Here is a 20,327-nt window from a genome sequence, read left to right on the forward strand (position 1 = left end):
GGGGGACGTAGATCTCTGATGGAGCGTGGGACAGGGGTGGAGACAGGGAGCGGAGAGTTATCTGCAAAGCCTCCCAGATGGGGGCTTAGAGAAACAAATCCTATGGCCTCTGGTCCTACGTGGAGCCAGTCCAGGTAAGAGAAGGTGTGGCCACTAGGCCAAGGAAAGGGAAGGACCTCCAGGGCCACAGGATGGGAGGGAGATGCGCCTGCTCTGTGGCCACCTTCCAGAAATCACCTCCATACCCGCGGAGGAGAGGAAGGGCAGCGGCTTTGGAGAGATGAATCCCTGCAGCCATTTCACACACACACACACACACACACACACACACACACACACACACACACACACACACACACACACACACACACACACACACACACACACACCCCCACACCCGCCCGCCCCCGGCCCGGAACCGTCAGCCCATCTCACTGCCCAGTCCACAGCCAGGGCCGCCTCATTAAAGACGCATCCTGACCGTCCAGCACCTTCACACCAAACTGCCCAGAAATGGCCTCATCCGTTTGATTATTGACCACTGATTCCTCCGCTAGAACACAAGATCCACGAGAACAGGAATTTGTCTATCTGTTTACATCTCAAACCCCTGTGGGTTTAACACATGGTAAACACGTATTTGTGGAAGAAGCCAACGAATGTCTCCACTCGTCCAGCTGTTACACACAGAAGTGTACTGCTGTGGGTACCACCTTGTTAGGGGCTGAAGAGGGGAACGGTCATGCTGGGCCTGTTCGTGAAGTCTGTTAGGCACCAGGTATCTGACCGCAAGCCGTCCCTACAGCTTCCCACAGGAAAGCATCCTAGGCACGTCTCACAATAAAGAGACTGAAGCTCAGAAAGGCCGAGAAACTTGACTTTTTGCATACCTGGATAGCAGAGCAAGAAATCAAATTCAGAAGCCCAAGGTCCTTCTCTACAGAGTGTGGGGGATGACAGAGTCTAGTGGCAGCCCAGCCCTCTTGTCTTGCCCTGAGAGAGCCCAGCTGGAGCCACCCTCATCGTGGTCCCGCACCCTCAGGGTGGGAAGGGGGCAGAGACAAACAGCGTGATTTGTTCAGACCCAGCTTTGCGCTGGCCCAACACTGACAACATCTCTGCCTCCGGATTCCCAGCTCCAGTGGATGCAGGGATCAATTCTGGAATCACAGCAAGTGTCAGAGGACAAGCTTCTGGGGGCACACGAGTAGCATTTAGTGTTCCTTGGCTAGAGAGGGAAAGAAGGCGCCCTGGGCTTCTGTGAGGACACTGGGCCCCAGCTCTGCGGCTCCAGGCTTGACCTCTCCCGAGGGCCCACCTGTGACATTAACTGCCCATCTGACACCTCCACGTGTCCGCTCAGAGCCCACACTTCATGTCCAAAAACAACATTCTTTTTTTTTTTAATTGAAGTACAGTTGATTTACAATGTTGTGCCAGTCTCTGCTGTACAGCAAAGCGATTCAGTTACATACATACATACCTTCCTTTTTAATACGCTTTTCCATCATGGTTTGTCACAGGATACTGAATATAGTTCCCTGTGCTATACATTAGGACCTTGCTGTTTATCCATTCTAAATGTAATAGTTCGTATTTACCAACCCCAAACTCCCAGTCCATCCCTCTCGCTCCCCCACTCCCCCTTGGCAACCACAAGTCTGTTCCCTATGTCTGTGACTCTGCTTCTGTTTTGAAGATAGGCTCATTTGTGCCCTATTTTAGATTCCCCATCTAAGTGATATCATATGGTATTTGTCTTTCTCTTTCTGACTTATCTCACTTAGTGTGATAATCTCTAGGTCCATCCATGTTGCTGCAAATGGCATTATTTTGTTCTTTTTACGGCTGAGTAGTATTCCATTGTATATATGTACCACATCTTTATCCATTCATCTGTCGATGGACGTTTAGGTTGTTTCCATGTTTTGGCTACTGCGAATAGTAGTATGATCATAGGGGTACATGTATCCAAAAACAACATTCTTGATTCTGCAAAACGTGTTCGTCCAGTCTTTTCCATCTCAGTCAATGAGAGCACCACTGACCCTTCCCTGAAGCCAGACACTCAGGAGGTCACCTCGATTCCTACGTCCATCCATCCATCAGTCTCACTGGCCCTCCTCTTAAACATACCCTTCAAGTGGGCCTCTTCTCTCCATCCTCCTGGCCTCTCTGGACAGCTGCAGAAGCCTCCTAACTGGACTCCCTCTCCTCCCCTAGGGCCCTGTGGTCTCCCTTCCGTGCAGCATCCGGAGTCATCGTTCAGAAATGTGAATCCCATCAGCACTTGAATCCTGCTTGAGATCTGTCGCCGTGACTCAGAAAGCCTCTCCCATGGCCTAGAACATCCTACACGATGTGGACCCTGCCCACCTCTCTGCCTTCCTCCCTGGCCCCCCTCACCCTCTGGTCCAGCCACAATGGCAACTCACCTTCCTTCTGACCCCCAGCCAGGAAGCTAGTTCTAGCCTCAGAGCCTTCACTATGCCTGGAATGGTCCTCCCCAGGTCACCGCCTGCTGGCTCCTTTGGTCACTTCCATTCTGTGTGTCTCATAAGGACCCTCCTAGACCACCCCTCTGAAGAAGCCGCCTCTGTCATACCCCGACTTTTCTTTGCAGCACTGAGCAGTCTTTGATATGTTATGGTTTATCTCTCCCAGTAAAATGCATGCCATGAGAGCAGTGGTCTTTTCTGTTGTGCATCCCCGGATCCAGAAAAATGCCTAGAACATGGCAGGAGCTCAGTGTAAACTTAACAAGGGGCTAAGGGTCTGTCTGCATCACACCTGGCCCAGAAAAGGAGGTGCCCAGAAACATGAAGACATGTTTGGTAGAGGGTGGCAGCTTTCGTTTCCACACCAGCTACTAAGTGACTGGTTATGGAGCGTTTCTAAGGCCATTCGGGTTATTCAAACTCTGGTATTATTTTCCTCCAGTATGAAAAATAGGTTTTGATTACAAAAGTGGGGCTGTGCAGAAAAGGCCAACTCCATCCTAAGTCTGCTAAGAACCACACTCATAATGGGTTAGAAAAAATTAAAGGGACCAGTTTTCTATCTATACCCAGTGAAAAAGCAAGATATCTGTCCCCTTTTCCCCATCTGATCTAAAAATAAAGGCCCTGCTCTGAGTCCCTGAGAGAGAGTCTAAGCTCTGATTCTGTGTGAGGAAAGGCTCAGCCATTTGCTCACCCTTAACAGGGCATAATGTCACCAATTGACATTGACTGACCCATTTAAGTCATCACACAGGGTGAATTATAGGCTCCCAGAGCTGGCAGACCTTCAGGGGTCCTCCTGTCTCCTCTCTGCTTTGCTGGGGTGTCTTGAAGCCCTAAGAACTATTCCTGTCTTTAAGGGAGGGACACCTTCTCATGACACCTATTTTTCCAACCACTTTCACAGCCCAAAATTCCTCCAAGCAGCAGCCTAAGTCCCGCACAGCACTAATTCCAATAGACTGTCCGCCCTGCTCTTTTCCCAGCAGAGATGGACCAAAGTTCATTCCCAGGTTGGGTAGCAAGAGTGGGAGGAAGCAGAGCTGCTCCAATCCCCAGCTCAGCCACTTGCCAGTGGTGACATGTGTGGCAGGGCCCTGACTTTATGGAGAAGGATGGACTTACAGCACTGGGTCTTTCTAACGCTTAGGGCTTTTGCGAGGAGTCAGCCTAAGTGAGGTCACCTCCCCCTTGGCCCATGCCTCCCTCCAGTAAGGCCCCTCACTCGTGGACTGTGCCCTCACTAGACGCCAGACACCAGGGCTTGACAGGAACCATCTCCTTCCCTGCCCAGAATAACTCCACAAAAGGCCTGTCAGTGTCATGAGTTTACGGTGAAGAAACTTAGACTCAAAAGGTCACACCATCAACAAGTGCCTGGGCTGGGGGCCACTGGAATCCTGCAGCGGTGACAGCCCCAGCTTTACCCCGCCCCCCCGCCCTCCGCACAGCTGGCCCGGAACACCGGCACCCGGGACCCGCCAGCACTTACTGAGATGAGTTTAACACATTTTGCAAAGCAAGCAAGCAAGATGCGACTGTAAGATGCTGCTGTTCACTTACATTCCCTTTTGTAATGATAATGTTTAGAAGTCTCCCCTGAGCAGCCTAAATAAAGGGGTGAGGTGGGAAAGGGAGAAGAGTTAGACCCTCTGGAGCACCAGGCTCCTTACCTGAATTATCACATCTTATTCCTCAGTGACCCTGGGTTACACATTATGATCCTCATTTTATAGGGTAGAACGTGCAATTCAAAGAAATCTCCAGCTTCCTAAGCCTGAAGCCAGTGGGTTTTATTTCCCACATACCCTCCTGTAAGATTCTCAGGGATTACAGTCACCACTCCCGGGGCTGTCTGATTCCCTGGCACCATGCTCTTGGCCACCTCCAGCTATGACCAAGACCCCCCCACTCCGATGCTTGGCTGAAAGAAAACCAGGAGAGCTAGTGACTCTGGAATATCCAGGTCAGAGCTGTGAGGAGGCCTCGTTTCCCCTCCTTCCCACACTCTGATGAGCACAGTCTCAAAATAGAAAGCCCCAGAGTTCAGGCACTGGGATGATGGAAAAACACAAAAAGGCCATGAATGAGACGCTCACTCTCCTCGTCCTCAAAACAGAAAACTGAATGTGTGATCGAGTACATGGCTTGCTTAGATTCGACTTGGAACAGAATCCAATGCTACCTACATGTGAGGTCTTGGGCTGGGCACCGGGGGAAGACGTGGGTCGTAAAGGTGACCTTGGGCTCGTGAGTTCAAGGATCTCCCATCTTAGAGCGTGACCCTCACAAGCAGCACTAATTCAGGGCCGAAAACACAGAGGGGAAACACGGATGCCCCCTAGCAGAAAGGGAAAGGCTCAGGGGAGGACCAGTATTACGCTGGGCACTGAGAAGGAGGTGCGATTTCCCGCAGGAATGAGGCACCCTGGGTAGAAGCAGCAGCAAGAGTGAACACGGGACGAAAGGAAACTGAAGATGTGGAGTGGAATGTTCTAGTATGGATGCATGTGAGGGTGGTCCAGGCCGGAAGGAGACCAGAAGAACCATTAAGCCCTGCACTAGTCAGTTTGGACTTTCTTCCACAGTCAGTGCAAGCCCCACTGTCAGTTTCTGCGGGGAGAGTGACACCAAGGGATGTGCTTTAGGGTCCTTCACTCCATCAGCCATGGGGATTGCTGTGAACTAGCAGGACCCATCAACAGGGGACAGTGGTGACCGTGGTTCTACTGACAACACGGGGCTCTCTCAAATTCCAGCCTTAGAAGTGAAACTTCTGAGCTGGATTGAGAGGATGAGAGAAACAGTCACAGGGGCCCCGAGGCTAGCTTCCCAATGCTCGAAGCTTCCAACCTGCCATCAGCTTTGTCCCTCTCTTTTGCTGCATTCGAACGAAGCATTAAACGGAGCTGGAGGTGTGGTCCCCATGGAAGCTAGAAACTTAGGAGCATTAGCTGACAAACAGGCTCACTGCTGTGTAAACTCCCAGGGCAAATGCAAAGTGTGAGCTAATCTTGCCATCATTACAAGTTCTCTGAGCTGAGGATAATGTGTGGTAATCTAAATCTGGCCTGGCAAACGCCTGCCTGGGAAATCGGATTGGGATTTGTTTGCTGATTCCCTTCCATCCTCCAGGAGATTGCAGGACGTGGCACACCAAGACCTAGTCACGAAGCTGACACGCCCCTAGTGCTCCAGTCCCCAAGGCACTCATCTGCTAGACCTCCACCGCTGGCTAAAAGGGACATGAGGATAACAATCTGAAAATAATTCTGCAGCAGTGGGTCCGTAGGAAGAAACCTACAGCTTCATCAGTGCATGGTTAAAGAGTTCAGAGTGCCCCTCTGTATACAGACCATATGTAAAGCTCAATTGTGCCCCTCTCCTCCGCTTAACATCTTCTGGAAGATTCCATCAATTCTTTTTTTTTTTTTTTTTTTTTTTTTGCGGTACGCGGGCCTCTCACTGTTGTGGCCTCTCCCGTTGCGGAGCACAGGCTCCGGATGCGCAGGCTCATCGGCCATGGCTCACAGGCCCAGCCGCTCCGCGGCATGTGGGATCTTCCTGGACCGGGGCACGAACCTGTGTCCCCTGCATCGGCAGGCGGACTCTCAACCACTGCGCCACCAGGGAAGCCCCAGATTCCATCAATTCTGAAACAAAGTTTAAAATGCTCTGTCGGGCACACCTGTTCAGCCCTCGCCACCTGTGGCTCCCCACCACCTAAAACTCAAAACCCCTTAATAAATGAGCAGCCTGCAGCTCCCCTCACAAAACACACACATCTCCATACCCTGGCTTTGACGGTTCCCTCCACCTACGCTGCCCCTCTGCTCCTGGCTAAATTTTACTTGTTTTTCAAAACACAACTCAGACATCTCCTTCTCTGGGAAGTTTCCTGAACAGTTTTCAGCTCTCAGTTATCCAGCCAGTACTTGTCAGCGTTTACTGTATTTATACGAAGTATTATTACAATCTCTGCTTTACACTGAGGGAGATCAGAGAGGTTAACTTGCTGGAGGTCACAGAAACATAGTCTGGATTCACTCCCCACTCCAGTCTGGATTTGGGAGCCATGGTCTGAATGACTGCGCTGTTCACACTTAGCCTCTGCACTAACATTTCTCTTAGTCTGTCTTTTCCACCAGATGGTCAAGTCCCTGAAGGTAGAGGTGGCCCAACCCATCTCTCTGGCCAGCACAGGGATACTGGCCTGCTGCAGGGGCTCAGTCAAGAGCCCCAGAGCCGGGACTTCCCTGGTGGCACAGTGGTTAAGAATCAGCCTGCCAAGTCAGGACACGGAAGCAACCTAAGTGTCCATCAACAGATGAATGGAAAAAGATATGGCACATATATACAATGGACTATTACTCAGCCATAAAAAGAAATGAAATTGAGTTATTTGTCGTGAGATAGATGGACCTAGAGTCTGTCATACAGAGTGAAGTAAGAAAGAGAAAAAAACAAATACCATATGCTAATGCATATATATGGAATCTAAAAAGAAAAAAAAGTGGTTCTGAAGAACCTAGGGGCAGGACAGGAATAAAGACACAGATATAGAGAATGGACCTGAGGACACGGGGAGAGGGAAGGGGAAGCTGGGATGAAGTGAGAGAGTGGCATGGACTTATATATACACTACCAAATATAAAACCGATAGCTAGTGGGAAGCAGCCCCATAGCACAGGGAGATCAGCTCTATGCTTTGTGACCACCTAGAGGGGTGGGATAGGGAGGGTGGGAGGGAGATGCAAGAGGGAGGCGATATGGGGATATATGTATATGTATAGCTGATTCACTTTGTTATAAAGCAGAAACTAACACACTATTGTAAAGAAATTATACTCCAATAAAGATGCTATAAAAAAGAATCCGCCTGCCAATGCAGGGGAGACGGGTTCGAGCCCTGGTTCAGGAAGATCCCACATGCCGCGGAGCAACTAAGCCCGTGCACCACAACTACTGAGCCTGCACTCTAGAGCCCGCAAGCCACAACTACTGAAGCCCGTGAGCCTAGAGCCTATGCTCCGCAACAAGAGAAGCCACTGCAATGAGAAGCCTGTGCACCGCAACAAAGAGTAGCCCCCGCTCATTGCAACTAGAGAAAGCCCGCACGCAGCAACAAATACCCAATGCAGCCAAAAATAAAAGTAAATAAATTTATTTTTTTTTTAAAAAAAAGAGTCCCAGAGCCAGCAGTCCCACAGCACTGTCAGGCTAAGCTCCTCCACTCTGGATGCTCTCCTCTCTAGACCCACACACCCTGGACTCTGGCCAGCCAACTTCTAGGCCCACGTCGTCAATTTTCAGGGAGACTTGATGAAGAAATGTGAACGGTTTAGTAGAGAGACACTCCATTTCAGAAACAACTCCTAGTGTACTTGTTAGGGACAAGGTACCAGCACTTGTGTTCTTGGCATGAAGGGGATAAGAAACCCCGGTCTTGACCAAGAAAGAACGGGTAACTCTGTGTGTAAACACATGACATTTCATTATGTGTTGCATAAATATATCCCTTTCAAACACCCCTTTCTCCCACAAATCTTTACACAGTGCTCACCACATGGCAGAGACTATGCATAAAAAGATGAATAAGAGCCAGTACCAAAGAGCCCCTGGTGAGACAGAGACCTGCCTGGGGATGCAAATGGAGGACCGGCCAATTCGGGAACGATGAAAGTTGGGAAAAGGTCAGGAAAAGGGACATGGAAGACATCCTGGCCTGCAAACCATTATTCATAGTAGTTAGTATCTGGGTCCATGTTCTAAACCCAGCTGCACAACCAAATACGGATTCCTGAATCTCACCTCCTGAAATCGAAACCTGGGTGGCAGGGCCCGAGATTCTGCACTCTTAAGTTCCCCAGGCGACTCTTGCACAGACTGTTTCGCACAGGTCTAGGGATGGGGTCCTGGAGCCACTGCTCCAGGATACAGGGATCCCGAGAACACTGAGGGGGCTGCAGGTGGTTCAGGGAGGGCTGAAGAGCCTCAGACTCTAAGCGAAAAGACTGGCGTTTACATTCACCCTCCAGCTCTTGCTAGCTGTGTAGACAAGGGCAAGTCACTCAGCCTCTCGGAACCCCTGTCCTCACCGGCAGGCTGGAAGGTACAGAGGTTCAGAGTCAGACTGCCTGGATGGAAATCCCAGCTCCACTGTTTCCCCGTGGGGTGACTTTGGGCAAGTCACTCGTGCCCTGTCTGTGCTGGAGCTTTCCTTCCTTATAACATCGAGCTATGAATATTATCCACTCAGAGGAGATGATCTACATAAGGCACTTAGCACAGCGGCTGATACCCGGCAATCGTGAGCTGCTTATCTGCCATTATGATCACCATCCTCACCGTGGGATGGCGGTGTGGCCTTAGGATTTAGCCCAGTGCCCACCGACAGAAGGAGGGTTCCCCAGGACAGGAACAAACTTTATCAGAGTTTTAAAACATAGCTTTGATTTCTTTAATTACTAGGTAAAGTAGGCGTTCTCCAGTGAGCATTTGGGGTTGAGCTTTCTCCCAAGGATCCACAGCTGTTGAAGAGGCTAGCAGAATCAGCTCCTGAGTGGATGTGACTCAGACACCCAGAGCTAAAGGAAGCTGCTGAAGTAGGCAGCAGCCTGGCACAGGAGCAGTTCAGCCAGTCCCCTCGACTGACCCCAGCGCCCAGCCGCGCAAAGCCCTTCTCTTTCCCAGCCCCACACGAGTTACTCCTGACCCAGACGTCCACCCCTTTCCTTGACCCAGAATGTCCCATCATCTCCTGGCATCTGCTACCCACCTCAACCCACACTCCTGTCATTTGGGGAAAAGGTTGAAGAACTCCCCAGGCTGGAGCTCCGCAGGGTTTCAAGTAAAATCAACACCCATGTCCATACACCGATGAAATCAAACAAGAGGTCTCCTGCCCTTCACGGCCCAGAGCAGAGAACATTAGGGCAGCCACTTAGCACCCAGTTCGGGGCATGAGCACGAGCATGGAAGGCCTACAGCACTAAGACAAGGGGCTTCTCCAAGAGAATCGAGAAGTAGGTGGACTGGCACCAGCCTCTCTCCGACCTCCTCGACCACCCTTCTGGCCTCCCTCCCCATCTCACCCTCAATGCCCCTTTCGGTTTCTAGAGGATTCCAAGCTCTGTCCTGCTCAGAGGCCTTGAGATTGCTGCTTCCTCTCAGAGCCCTGTCCCTTAGGATCATCTCATCCTCCAGGCCTCACCTTCGAGGGCTCCATCTCAGAGAGGCCACCCCTGACGACCCCAACCCTTTTATTCTCTCACCGGAACCTGCACGTTCCCTCCAGAGAACTTCACCATGCTTGCGATGACTCCGCTTCGTGCTTATCTTGCCGACCATTGCACCTCCAGCACCCAGCAGAGCAGACAGCACAGAGTGAGTGAATGAAAGGACCAACAAAGGGAGGGGGCAGCGGTGACATCAAGGCCAGAGGAGGAGGAAACAGAAAGGCTCAGTTGGGGGAGGGAGGGAAGAGAAGAAATAGCGAGGCCAAAACAGAACAGAAGACAAAGTGCCTTTCTTGGGTCCTGGGTGGCCAGGGGGAGTTTTATTTCTTATTCTTTGCTTGGAGGCACTACACGGGTTCCACTCCATCCGTATCAAGTTGACTTGCTCCAGCGCTGAGGCCCCCTTCTCTGAAGCCACTACCATCACTGGCTGCCCCCCGACTGTCCAGCTGACCCCTGGGAAGAAACCTATGGGTTCTGAGCCGGGGCAGGATCCTGAAATTTCTCAAGCAGATGGTACCGGCTTCCAGCACTGAAGGAGTCCTGGCGATTATTTTAATTTGTTGTGTTTCTCTTTTGAATTCAGGAAATAGATGCAGGCAAACTAGCTACAAGCTATACTCGCAGGACTTCAATACCTGACAGTCTTGTGGCAATCTCCTTTTCAACCCAGGGCCCTCTAAGTCTTCATGAAATAAAGAAAGAAAGAAAATCTTCAGGGAGGAAGGAGGTGAACACAGTGGGGGCTGCTGTGTGATTAGGTGATGGACTACAGTTGTACCAGGGTGCCCAGAGGAGGCCATCTCACTGAGGGGACAGAAAAGAGATGTGAGCCAGGATGGCATCTAAGGAGGATCCTGCAGGACCACAGAGCAATACCACACAGGGAAGATGCAAGCTGTGTGTCCGCTAGATAAGGCCCTTCAAGGTACAGCCTGGTAATTGAAAACAAAATGAATGTGGGATTGCTACAAGACAGGCAGTAACAAAATACAGTGCTCCATCTTGATAAGTCACGAGAAATGAAGTTTTCTTAAGGGGCTGAAGTGGGGATGGCAGCATGTGGAAGCCAGTTCCCTCTGAGACCAAATTTATCTGCACCGCAGAACAAAGGTGATGACCGGGCATCCAACAAGTCTTTGTCCTCGTGGGCGTGATGCCTCCCTGAGTCGGGACCTGTGCGTGCGCCAGCTGGACAGGCTGAGCCACCCCCAACCTTGAACCGAACACCTCTGGCCCTGTGGCCCCCTTCAGCTGCTTTCCTCTTGCTTACCTTTCACAACCAACCTTCTCAAAGGAGTCTGTGGAGCGGTAACACTGATGGCCATAAGGAGGCCAGTAAGCCAGGCCCTTCCCCGGGCTCCTCCTGGTGGAAAGAGCTACATAACAGCTATGGCTCTTGTTCCAGCTATCTGTTTGGATTGCACCTGTTGTCATCAACATTGTCCTGGAAGGACTCAATTCCACTCCACGGAAACACATGCAAAGCTCTGGACCAAGCTGGACAAGCTGGCATCGGTAACTTCCTTCTAGCCCCAGAAGACATCAGGAAAGGGACAGAAGGAATGGGGGTTGGGAGGTTGCAACTGTTACTATAAACTTCACGGAGGCTCGCCAGCTGGGTCAGGCTTAAACGAGGGCACAACTGACACACATGAAGCCACCAAGATTCCCAGTCTGTGAGCTAAGTGCTCCCCATATCCCTGGCGTTATCTCAGAATCCTCAGGTGTCCAGCTTGGGGAGGGATGAGGCAGTGAGCCAGGTGTTCATCTGCATCTGGTCTAGTCCTGCTGTCTCCAGTGCCCTGGACCCCACCTGGCCTTCCTTCTGTATCATTTCACTCCACTCTTCCCAGGAGACCAATAACCTCCAGGTTCCTAACTCCAAAGGCCACATCTGCATCCTTACCTGGGTTGGCTCTCAGCTCCTTTCGGTCCCCTGACCACACCTTCCTTCCCGAATGCGTCCCTCCCTGTGGTTCCCATGACACTCTGGCTATGCCGATCCCAGTCAACTTCCTGCCTTTCTGGCACCTCCTCTGTCTCCTGTGAGCACTCCTCCTGCTTTTTATCCCTTCTATATTGTTGTTCCTTGGGGTTCTCTCCTAATTCTCTCTCACACCCAGTCTGCTCTCCCTGAAAGAGCACAGCAACCATCTACCCTGCTCCATGGCTTCAAATACCTCCTTCATGCTGATGGCTCCCAAATGTTTCTCCAGGCCCAACCTCACCACTGAGCTCCAAGCCCATCTGTCCAGTTACCTGCTGGTCCTCGTTCCAGGGACAATCCACAGGCAATATAACAGCGACCCAGGCCCTACACTTACCTCACCCTTTTTCTTCCCAAACCATCTCTTCTTTCCATGTTCCTGTCTAGTCACCCTGTAACTCTAGGAAGTTCATCACCTATAACTCCTTCTTTTCTCTGTCCCCCTACATCCAAACTCACCCTTCTCTCTACCCTCCAGTATCTGCCTTACCTGTCCCCCTCCCCACCAACCCATCCTAGTTTCTCCTCTGATCTACAGCAACTACCTCCTTACTGAGATCTTGCTGGGTTCAAGCTTAATCTCCCTCTGACTCCTTATCTATAACTCGTACATGCATTGAGAACCCACTGTGTTCTGGGCACTATAAAAAAAATACTTTCACTCTGGGCATGTTCCTGGTGGCTGTAAATTCTAGAAAAGACATAAACAGACCACTAAAGTTAAATATGTTAAAACGGGAGTTATGTGGAGTGCTGTGAGAGTGTGGAAAGGAGACTGAAAAAGCCTATCGTGTCACTTCCTATCAACAACCTTCAGGGACTCCCCTGTAGATGCCCTCAACAGAGCTGCCAGTGGTGGTGTCATGACACACAGGAGAGGGGACCCATGATGAGGCATCCCAAGTAATTAGTTAGCCTATATTAGTGAAAACAATTAGGGCCCAAGAACAGGAGTTTTCAGACCATTATCTTTCTATACAGTAGAACAGATACGAGGCTGCCTGATAATAATAGCCCTGTTCCTTAGTTGCAATCTGAAGTGGAGGAAATACAATCCTATAAGGTGAGCAACATCCCAGACAAGTCCACAGGACATCCTGGGTCAGGCAGTCACTGTAGGAGAAAGGAAGGGAGCTGCTGGCCTTTCAGATACTCTCGCTATGGTGTCTAAGGGCCACATAACATGTCCAGCCCAGGTCCATCCATCTCACACCTGTCCCCAACTGGCTCCTTGTTCCAGCCATACCTGATCACTGTTTTCTGACTATACTCTGCTCCCAAGACTTTGGGACCTTTCTTAGATTGTTATGCCCTGCCTGAAATGCTGTTTCCACCATGTCTACCATACTTCAGGTCACAGATTACAGCCCAGGAACAAATGACCAACTGCTTCCCTCCTCAGGGCCTCCAGAGCCCCATCTGTCCGTGGTCTTCCTCCCCCATCCTCCATGATATCCAGAACATGGTGGGGCAGGGCTGGAGCCTGATCCTGCCCTGTCTACCCAGGGCTTACTTTAGCCTCTGGCAATGCATACAGCCCCACATGTATTTCCTGGGCAAACTAAGAACTCATTGTGGGGTCCACCTGCTGCAGAGCCAGGAGAAGCAAGTCTGCACAGGGCGAGAAGGGAGTTTTGAAAGGGCTTCCTGTGTATGTCCCCACTTTGCACCTAAGGACAGAATGTTCTAGGGTGTTTTTTAATCCTCTTCTCTCTTAGTTCCTCTGTTTTATCTTCCCACTTAGAAGCTGCAAAGGGCCAGGACCTGGCAGATGCAGAAGAAAGATTCCAACTCTTCCCCGCTATGTGACCTTGAGCAAGTTCTTTAACCTCTCTGAGCACTTCCGCTTCCGTAAATGAGAAACATTAAACATCCCACAAACGGGTTGGAAGAAGAAGGAGTAAGTTACCCTGTGCCTTAATGTGACATGCCCTTCCCTCCATCCCTCTGTTCTGCAATCCTCACTATGCAAAGGGACTGAGGGGGGGACGAGTCTTGTAGGAGAGCCTGGCACATGCGAAAGCTCATCAGAAGAGTATAAACAGAGCTCTCCAGACCTGAAGACCAGGGCATCAGAGTCCAATGTGATCTATTATTCACCCACCACGAGCAGCCAGTGCCCGTTGAGAATAAAGAGAAGCCTAGAGTTAGCCTAAGTTAGAGGGTTTCTCCCACTCCCGAGGTTGCCGTGTGGGGCTGTGCAGTCCCTAGCTTGGGCACAGCCAAATAAGGCCACGTGGGCTGGGACAGCTGCCTCTCAGGGCACTGAAGGGTTTAAGCAAGGAAGAAACACAATCTGACTTATACTTTGAAAACATGTCTCAGTATCCATCAACAGAAGAATGAACAAATAAACTGTGTACACAATAGACCACCACCCAGAAGCTAAAGTGAATGAGCTAGAACTACATGAATCAACATGGACAAACCGCAAAGAAACGTTGAGATGCAAAAGCACAGTATGATACTGTAACGTGAGGTTTAGAACACACAAGAACAGGAGTACACATGTTTGCTTATGGATACCTATGTAGTAAAAACATACACACACAATGCAAAACATACAATGAGAAATTCAGTTACCTCTTGGGAGAAAAGAAGGGCATACTGAGGTCTTTACTAACAAATCTATGATTTTTTTTCTTTAAGTAAATGATCTGAAGCTGACACAGCTGTATTAAAGCTGGTAGGCAGATAGAGACATACATTTTTAAAAACTATGTTAGTTATAAAGAAGAAGGTGTCACTCTGATGGCTATGGGGCAAAGGGACTGGAGGGGGCAAGACAGGAAGCAGAGGGACCAACCAGGAGGTTATTGCCACAGTTCAGACAAGAGACGATGCGGGTGGAGAGCAGTGGAAATAACGTAAAATGGGCAGACTCAGCGCACGTCTTGGCAGTGATCCAACAGGCTTTGGGTATTGATGGGATGTTTAGGGTAGCTGGAGGTTGATGGATGGGGGGAGGCATTGTGATGTCCAGTTTCCTGGTTAAGCACGTGGATGGTAGAAACACTGAAGTTGGCAGAAAGCAATGGAGGAGAAACATCTGGTCAACCCAGGGACAGATCCAGAACCAATGGCCCCCAGCACCACTCCCCAGCAAATGAAGTGAGACAGACATCTCCCCAGACTCATAATGGTCTGTCACCATAGAATATCATGAGAATTCTTTTATAAGCTATGCCTGGCGCCTGGCTTTGATGAAATAACCCAATTAAGAAAGGGATGGAAGGACAGAGCTGAAGCCCCCAGTAAAATAAAGCAGCCGGTGCTTCATTCTGCCCTCAAACCTCTGGGTACAACCAGCAGAGAAAAATGGGAGGTCTGGATGGTGTCCATGAATACTTGATAGCTCAATATAGCTTTGGGGGTGCCAAACACTATGAAATATGGACAGCGCCTGGCTGCCCCTGAGAAGTTACATTAGCGGTAATAACATAGTAGGCTATAGGTACAGGGTGCTGGTAATTTATTTCCCCTTTAAGGATATGTTAGAAAAGGCAGATTTAATAGTGTGGAAATGAGAATGGGTGAGAGATGACATCGCAATTGTGTAGATAACCCATCAGGTTCTCCCAGCCCCCAGACGGCCCTAGATCTGCTCTCCTTTCTCATAGGCACCTCTGAGGCCCCCTGAGAAGCTTCTTCCTCCACCCCCACCCCACCCCCAAATGCACACCCCATTCTGTTAGGCTGAATAGGAAAGTGCGTAATTGCTCATTTAATTCGCAAGCCGCCCAGGGTCTTGGTTTTTGTGTATCTGATACACCAATGTACCTGCTTCAGACTGAATATTCCTAGAAGCAGGGCTAGTGCCGAGGCCAGCCACTCTGCCCAGTAACACCCACAGATGAAAGAAGAGATGGCTGCAACAGCAACTTCTTTTCCCACATGTTTTAGCATCAATAACCCTTCTTTCATCAGCAAAGGGAGAGAAGTGGCATTGAAGACTTGGTCATTCACATTCGTTAAAAAAGGCATTAAGTATTGATTATACTGGGCACTGTGCCCAGCTCTCAGGGGGTTCTTGGTGCAGGGGACAGACAGACAAGTGAGTAGACAACAAAGAACTGTGGGAGAAAGGCGACAGCACAGGGAGACACAGTGTGCCCAAGGGAGCCCACTTCACAGCTGGGGAGGCTTCCCAACAGAAGCTGAGACATGAAGGACCAGAGAGCGTTATCCAAATGAAGGGAGTGGAAGAGTGTTTCAGGCGGAGGGAACAGCATGTGCAAGGCCCCAGGCGTAAGAGAACACGTGGCCTGTCAGCAGAACTGCAGCGATTCAGTCTTATCGGAGCAGAGAGTGGCGGGTGGCACATGCAGAGATGAGAGTGGCGGGGTGAGCAAAGGCACCGTCTTTGCTTTCCCCAGACTCAGCCCCGGGCCACCCTGTGCTGGGCAGAGAGAGACTTGTGGACGGCCCCGCCCTTCCTCCCCTCTCCCTCCTGGCTCCTGTCTTTCTTCCCACAGCCTCCCCTTCCCCCAGACCCTGCTCCCTACACTGGGCCCCACTTGATTTCCCTCCAGGAAGGTGGCTCTCACCCCTCTGCCATAGAGCCTCTGCTGACCACTATCCGCCCAGGCCCAGAGAAAAAACAGGACTCAACAGAAAGTTTCCATCTGATCCCTCCACAAACACCACCTCTTGGGCCAGCAGTTACAGCCGCGTTTCTGGTCAGAGCCTTCTGTAAAGGATGCTGACACTGCGTACAGCAGCACAAGGGTCCCCGGTCCTGCCTGGTCAGGGTCAGCAGGTTTAGCCATAATGAAAACAAAATGCTAAGAGCAGCCTGCCCCCCCACACGGTCCGGACTCCCTCCACGTCCAGCGTGTAATTAGGAAGACAGAACAGCCTGGCAGCAGTCCGTGATTAAATTCACCATGCAGCAAAGGGGTCATCCATCACTTCTTTTGTTTTCTTCTCGCTCTAACAATGTAAAATGATCCTCTTAAAAAACTGAAGTGAATAACCTGATCTGGCCTCTCCTTCACTGAAAGCATGCCCACTGCCTGTGCACAGGTTTCCAATACCCCTCTCTGAGTTTTAACTATACATCTTTCCAACTGTAATAATTCTGTCTACTCAGTGGTGTGGATTCCACGGAAGGTGATCTTCACAGGTACCACCCTGTCAAAGCTGCCTGATACAGGCAATTAGCAATTCACCTGAATTTCACAGACACATAAAACGGTAACTGTGCAGAGCTCTGGTTTTGTCTAACATCATTTAAAAAAAAAAAAAAAGATATCTTAACAAAGCACATGGCTGACTGTGAAATTAGCTGAGAGCCAGCCCAAACATCACTATCACCCTCACAGGGCAGGAAGCAGAGAAGATGTGGGAGCTGGGGCGATGGATGAAGGATGGGGCCCAGGCATGGTGGCCACCTTATTTGGCCACAGGCTATCGCAGGCCAGCCTTGAGACTGGACAGCTGCCAGTGGGTGTGGCGTGACATGGGGGTGGCCCACATTTCCAGATGTGTCACCCAAACTATCCACTCCAAGGAAGGTGACTCAGCCCAGCCAGGTTCACCGCCCCCTAGAGTTGGAAATAAGAGAGAGTTACAAGTACATACTGGTTGGAAGCAGCAGGGGTGACATCTCTCCAGAGATGGCTGGTGTAGGCTATTCCAAGCCCAGGATGCAGATATAGTACTCTGGGTGGCAGTGAATGTGCAGGATCGTGTGTATGCCCCGTGATACTGTGATTTATAATAAGAAATAGCGTAGTTCTTATTCAACCCCATTCCTGGCACAGAGCTCCTAAAACCCTTGGAACTTCCTAAGTAATGAGAACAACAAAGGTATCTTTGTTATATTAAGGAGGTGACTTTTGGAAAACACCCTGGTTGCCCAGGGAACCAACTTTCAGTTCCCATCCCTGGAACTCCAGGGAGGGGGGCGGGGCGGGGCTGGGCGGGGCACAGACTGAGTTCAATCACACATGGTCAACGGCTTAATCACTCATGCCTATGTAATGAAGCTTCTCTAAAAACCCAAAAGGACGGGGATTTGGAGAGTTCCTGGGCTGGTGAACACAGGGATGTGCAGGGTGAGTGGCGCTCGTGGAGAGGAGCCTGCAAGCTCCTCCGCCTCCCCCCACAGCTTGCGCTGTGCATCTCTTCCATCTCACTGTTCCTGAGTTACAGCCTTTTATAACAAATCGGTAATCTAGTAAGCAAAAAGTTTCTGAGTTCTGTGGGTCACTCTAGCAAAGCAATTGAACCCAAGTTGGGGCCCATGGGAACCTCCAATCTATAGCTGGCTGATTAGAAGCCCAGGTGGCAACACGGACCTTAGTTACCTTAAGGTAACTAAGATGCCCCATGCCTGGGAAGTGGAAAAGAGAATTACTCTTTCAGGCCATCCAAGGGCCCGAGTCCATCAAATTAACAAAATTAACATTTACTGTGTGTCCAACATAATACTAAGCGTTGTGAAGGATACTAAGAAATAGGAGTCTCAGAAACTCTCCTTTCCTCCCCATTATCTCATCAATCACGGCCTCAGTCCCTCCCACCCCCTCCCCACACTGAGTCCATCTCCCTGCAGGCAATCCCTCCTAGCCCAGCCTAAGGCTGGGAGAAACAATCTCCCACCTGCAGACCCCAAATCCCAGCCCTTCCTATCCAGCCAGTGGGCACGTTTCAGATCGCAAATCTGTCATCCAACCCTCCACATCCAGCTGAACACCTTTCAGTGGGCTCCCACTGCTGCTAGGGTAATGACAACACTCCTGAAGGTGCCCTGTATGGCCCTGTGGGGTCTGGCCCCAGCGAGATCTCTCTTCCGCATCTCCTGCCCCGACCCCTGGCTCTCTGCACCCTGGCCTTCCTTTAAACCCTCTTGCTTACCCCACTATCTGTGATGAGAGGGCATTTAAACATGCTGTTCCCTCTGGCTGCAATGCTTTTCCTCTCTGCTTTACTTATTCGGCTCCCTCAAGTCGCAGCTCCAATGCAACATCCACAGGGAAGCCTCCCCAGATCATTTCTAACTATGTCAAACCTTCCCTTTACAACCTGCTGGAGCTCTGGGTACCTAATGGGAACTTATCACTGTTTAAACACTACACTGACTTAGGTGATCATTTGATTACTACTGTGTGTCCTCCCTGAACTATAAGCTCCAGGACAGCAAGAGCCATGCTTGATTTTGTCATCGTTGTGTGGCCAGTACTCAACAGGGTGTCCCACATACACTATGAGTTTGGTGTATATTCATTGAGTTAAAGAATCTTGGCCCCCAGGGGCTTGCAAAAGCTGTCTAGTTCACGAGATGACCCACAACTAGCTTTGTGAAAACTGACATCCAGCAATGAAAATAACACAGCCACCCAAAAAAGCTGGAGGACCTGGGTGATGAGTATGACTCAAGCTGCCCTGTGACCTAAAGAGAATGTTTCAGGCAAGATACCCATGAGAGGACGATCACCTCCATCCTGACAACACAGTCAGGATCTTGGGTGCTTTGGACCACTTTGGGAAGCTCACTGATTCTGCAAAGCCCTCGGAACCCACCTAGGCATGTGTCTCTCCAATCGCACAACCGAAACTTACTCTGGTCCCTGTACATGCTGGAGTTCCAAGGCCCATGGGCATCAACAGGAGAGACTGTCTTGAGCGACATACTGATGTCTGCTTGATTTTGGTCCACTAAAAAAAAAAAATGTTGCTCAACAAACACAGAAAGACCACGATACCCTGTAGGATGAGGCATGGGGGTTCCTGCTTAGAAAGGAAGCAGAATCACTTTGAATCCCAGCTCTGCTATGCACGACAAGCCACACACAAGCCACTGTGCCACTGCAGGTCAGTTTTCTCATGCATAGAGTCAGGATAAGAATCACGGTACCTACTGTCCAAGGCCGTTCTGAGGATTAACTAAGATAATATATGCAGCATGCCTGGCACAAAGTAGATACTCAAATTCCAGATTCCACTACAAGAGAAAAATCCTGATACTACTTCTCTACAAAAATAGACAAGCTTAAAAATAAAATTTGGGAACACATTGTATTCTTTAAAAAAAAAGTTTAAGATTCTTCTTTTCTGATGATCACAGCAATGCATTTTCATTGAGAGGTAATACGCAGGAGATGAGGACCCATTAAATGGATTCAAGTCTAGCACCAGTTCCTCACAGCTGTTTGGCCTTGGGCAAGCTACGTAACTTCCCAGAGTTCAGTCTCTACATCCGTAAGAATGGAGATGGCGGTATCCTCCAGTTTATAGCCTAGTTGTAGCAATTAAATGAGATAATCTATGTGAAGTTCTTGATGTAACACCTGACCCATGGAGAGGACTCAGTAAACACTATTTCAATCATCATCATCATCACTATTGTTGAGACTTTTTTAAGTCAGAAAGATACAAAATATGGGAAAGGTAAGATAATTTGAAATGCCACCATCCATAAATAAACATTTTAACATTTTAGTGTTCTTCTAATAATCACATCACTATTCTAATTTTACAAAATTTGGCTCATACAATATAAACTTTATTGTATTCTGATGTTTTCTGTCTCCTTATGTCCTAATTATTAAGAACATGACGTTAAAGTTTCTGTACTATTCCATCATGTGGTAG

General features: G+C 49.7%; 1 protein-coding gene across 4 annotated transcripts in view; it reads right to left on the reverse strand.

Moving 5' to 3' along the window:
* SPOCK1 (SPARC (osteonectin), cwcv and kazal like domains proteoglycan 1) overlaps window positions 1-20,327 on the reverse strand; it is a 557,294-nt gene that overhangs the window by 204,661 nt on the left and 332,306 nt on the right. Inside the window, exon 1 of one of the 4 annotated variants that reach the window (XM_067731824.1) lies at window positions 9,776-9,866. The exons of the other annotated variants lie outside the window; for them this stretch is intronic. Coding sequence (XP_067587925.1) covers window positions 9,776-9,851 — 76 coding nt within the window. The 5' untranslated portion in view covers window positions 9,852-9,866. Of the gene's footprint in view, window positions 1-9,775; window positions 9,867-20,327 lie in introns of those variants that run through there. 4 annotated transcript variants of the gene reach the window in all.

This window comes from Pseudorca crassidens, chromosome 3 (assembly GCF_039906515.1).
Source record: "Pseudorca crassidens isolate mPseCra1 chromosome 3, mPseCra1.hap1, whole genome shotgun sequence".
NCBI classification, from domain to species: Eukaryota; Metazoa; Chordata; class Mammalia; order Artiodactyla; family Delphinidae; genus Pseudorca; species Pseudorca crassidens.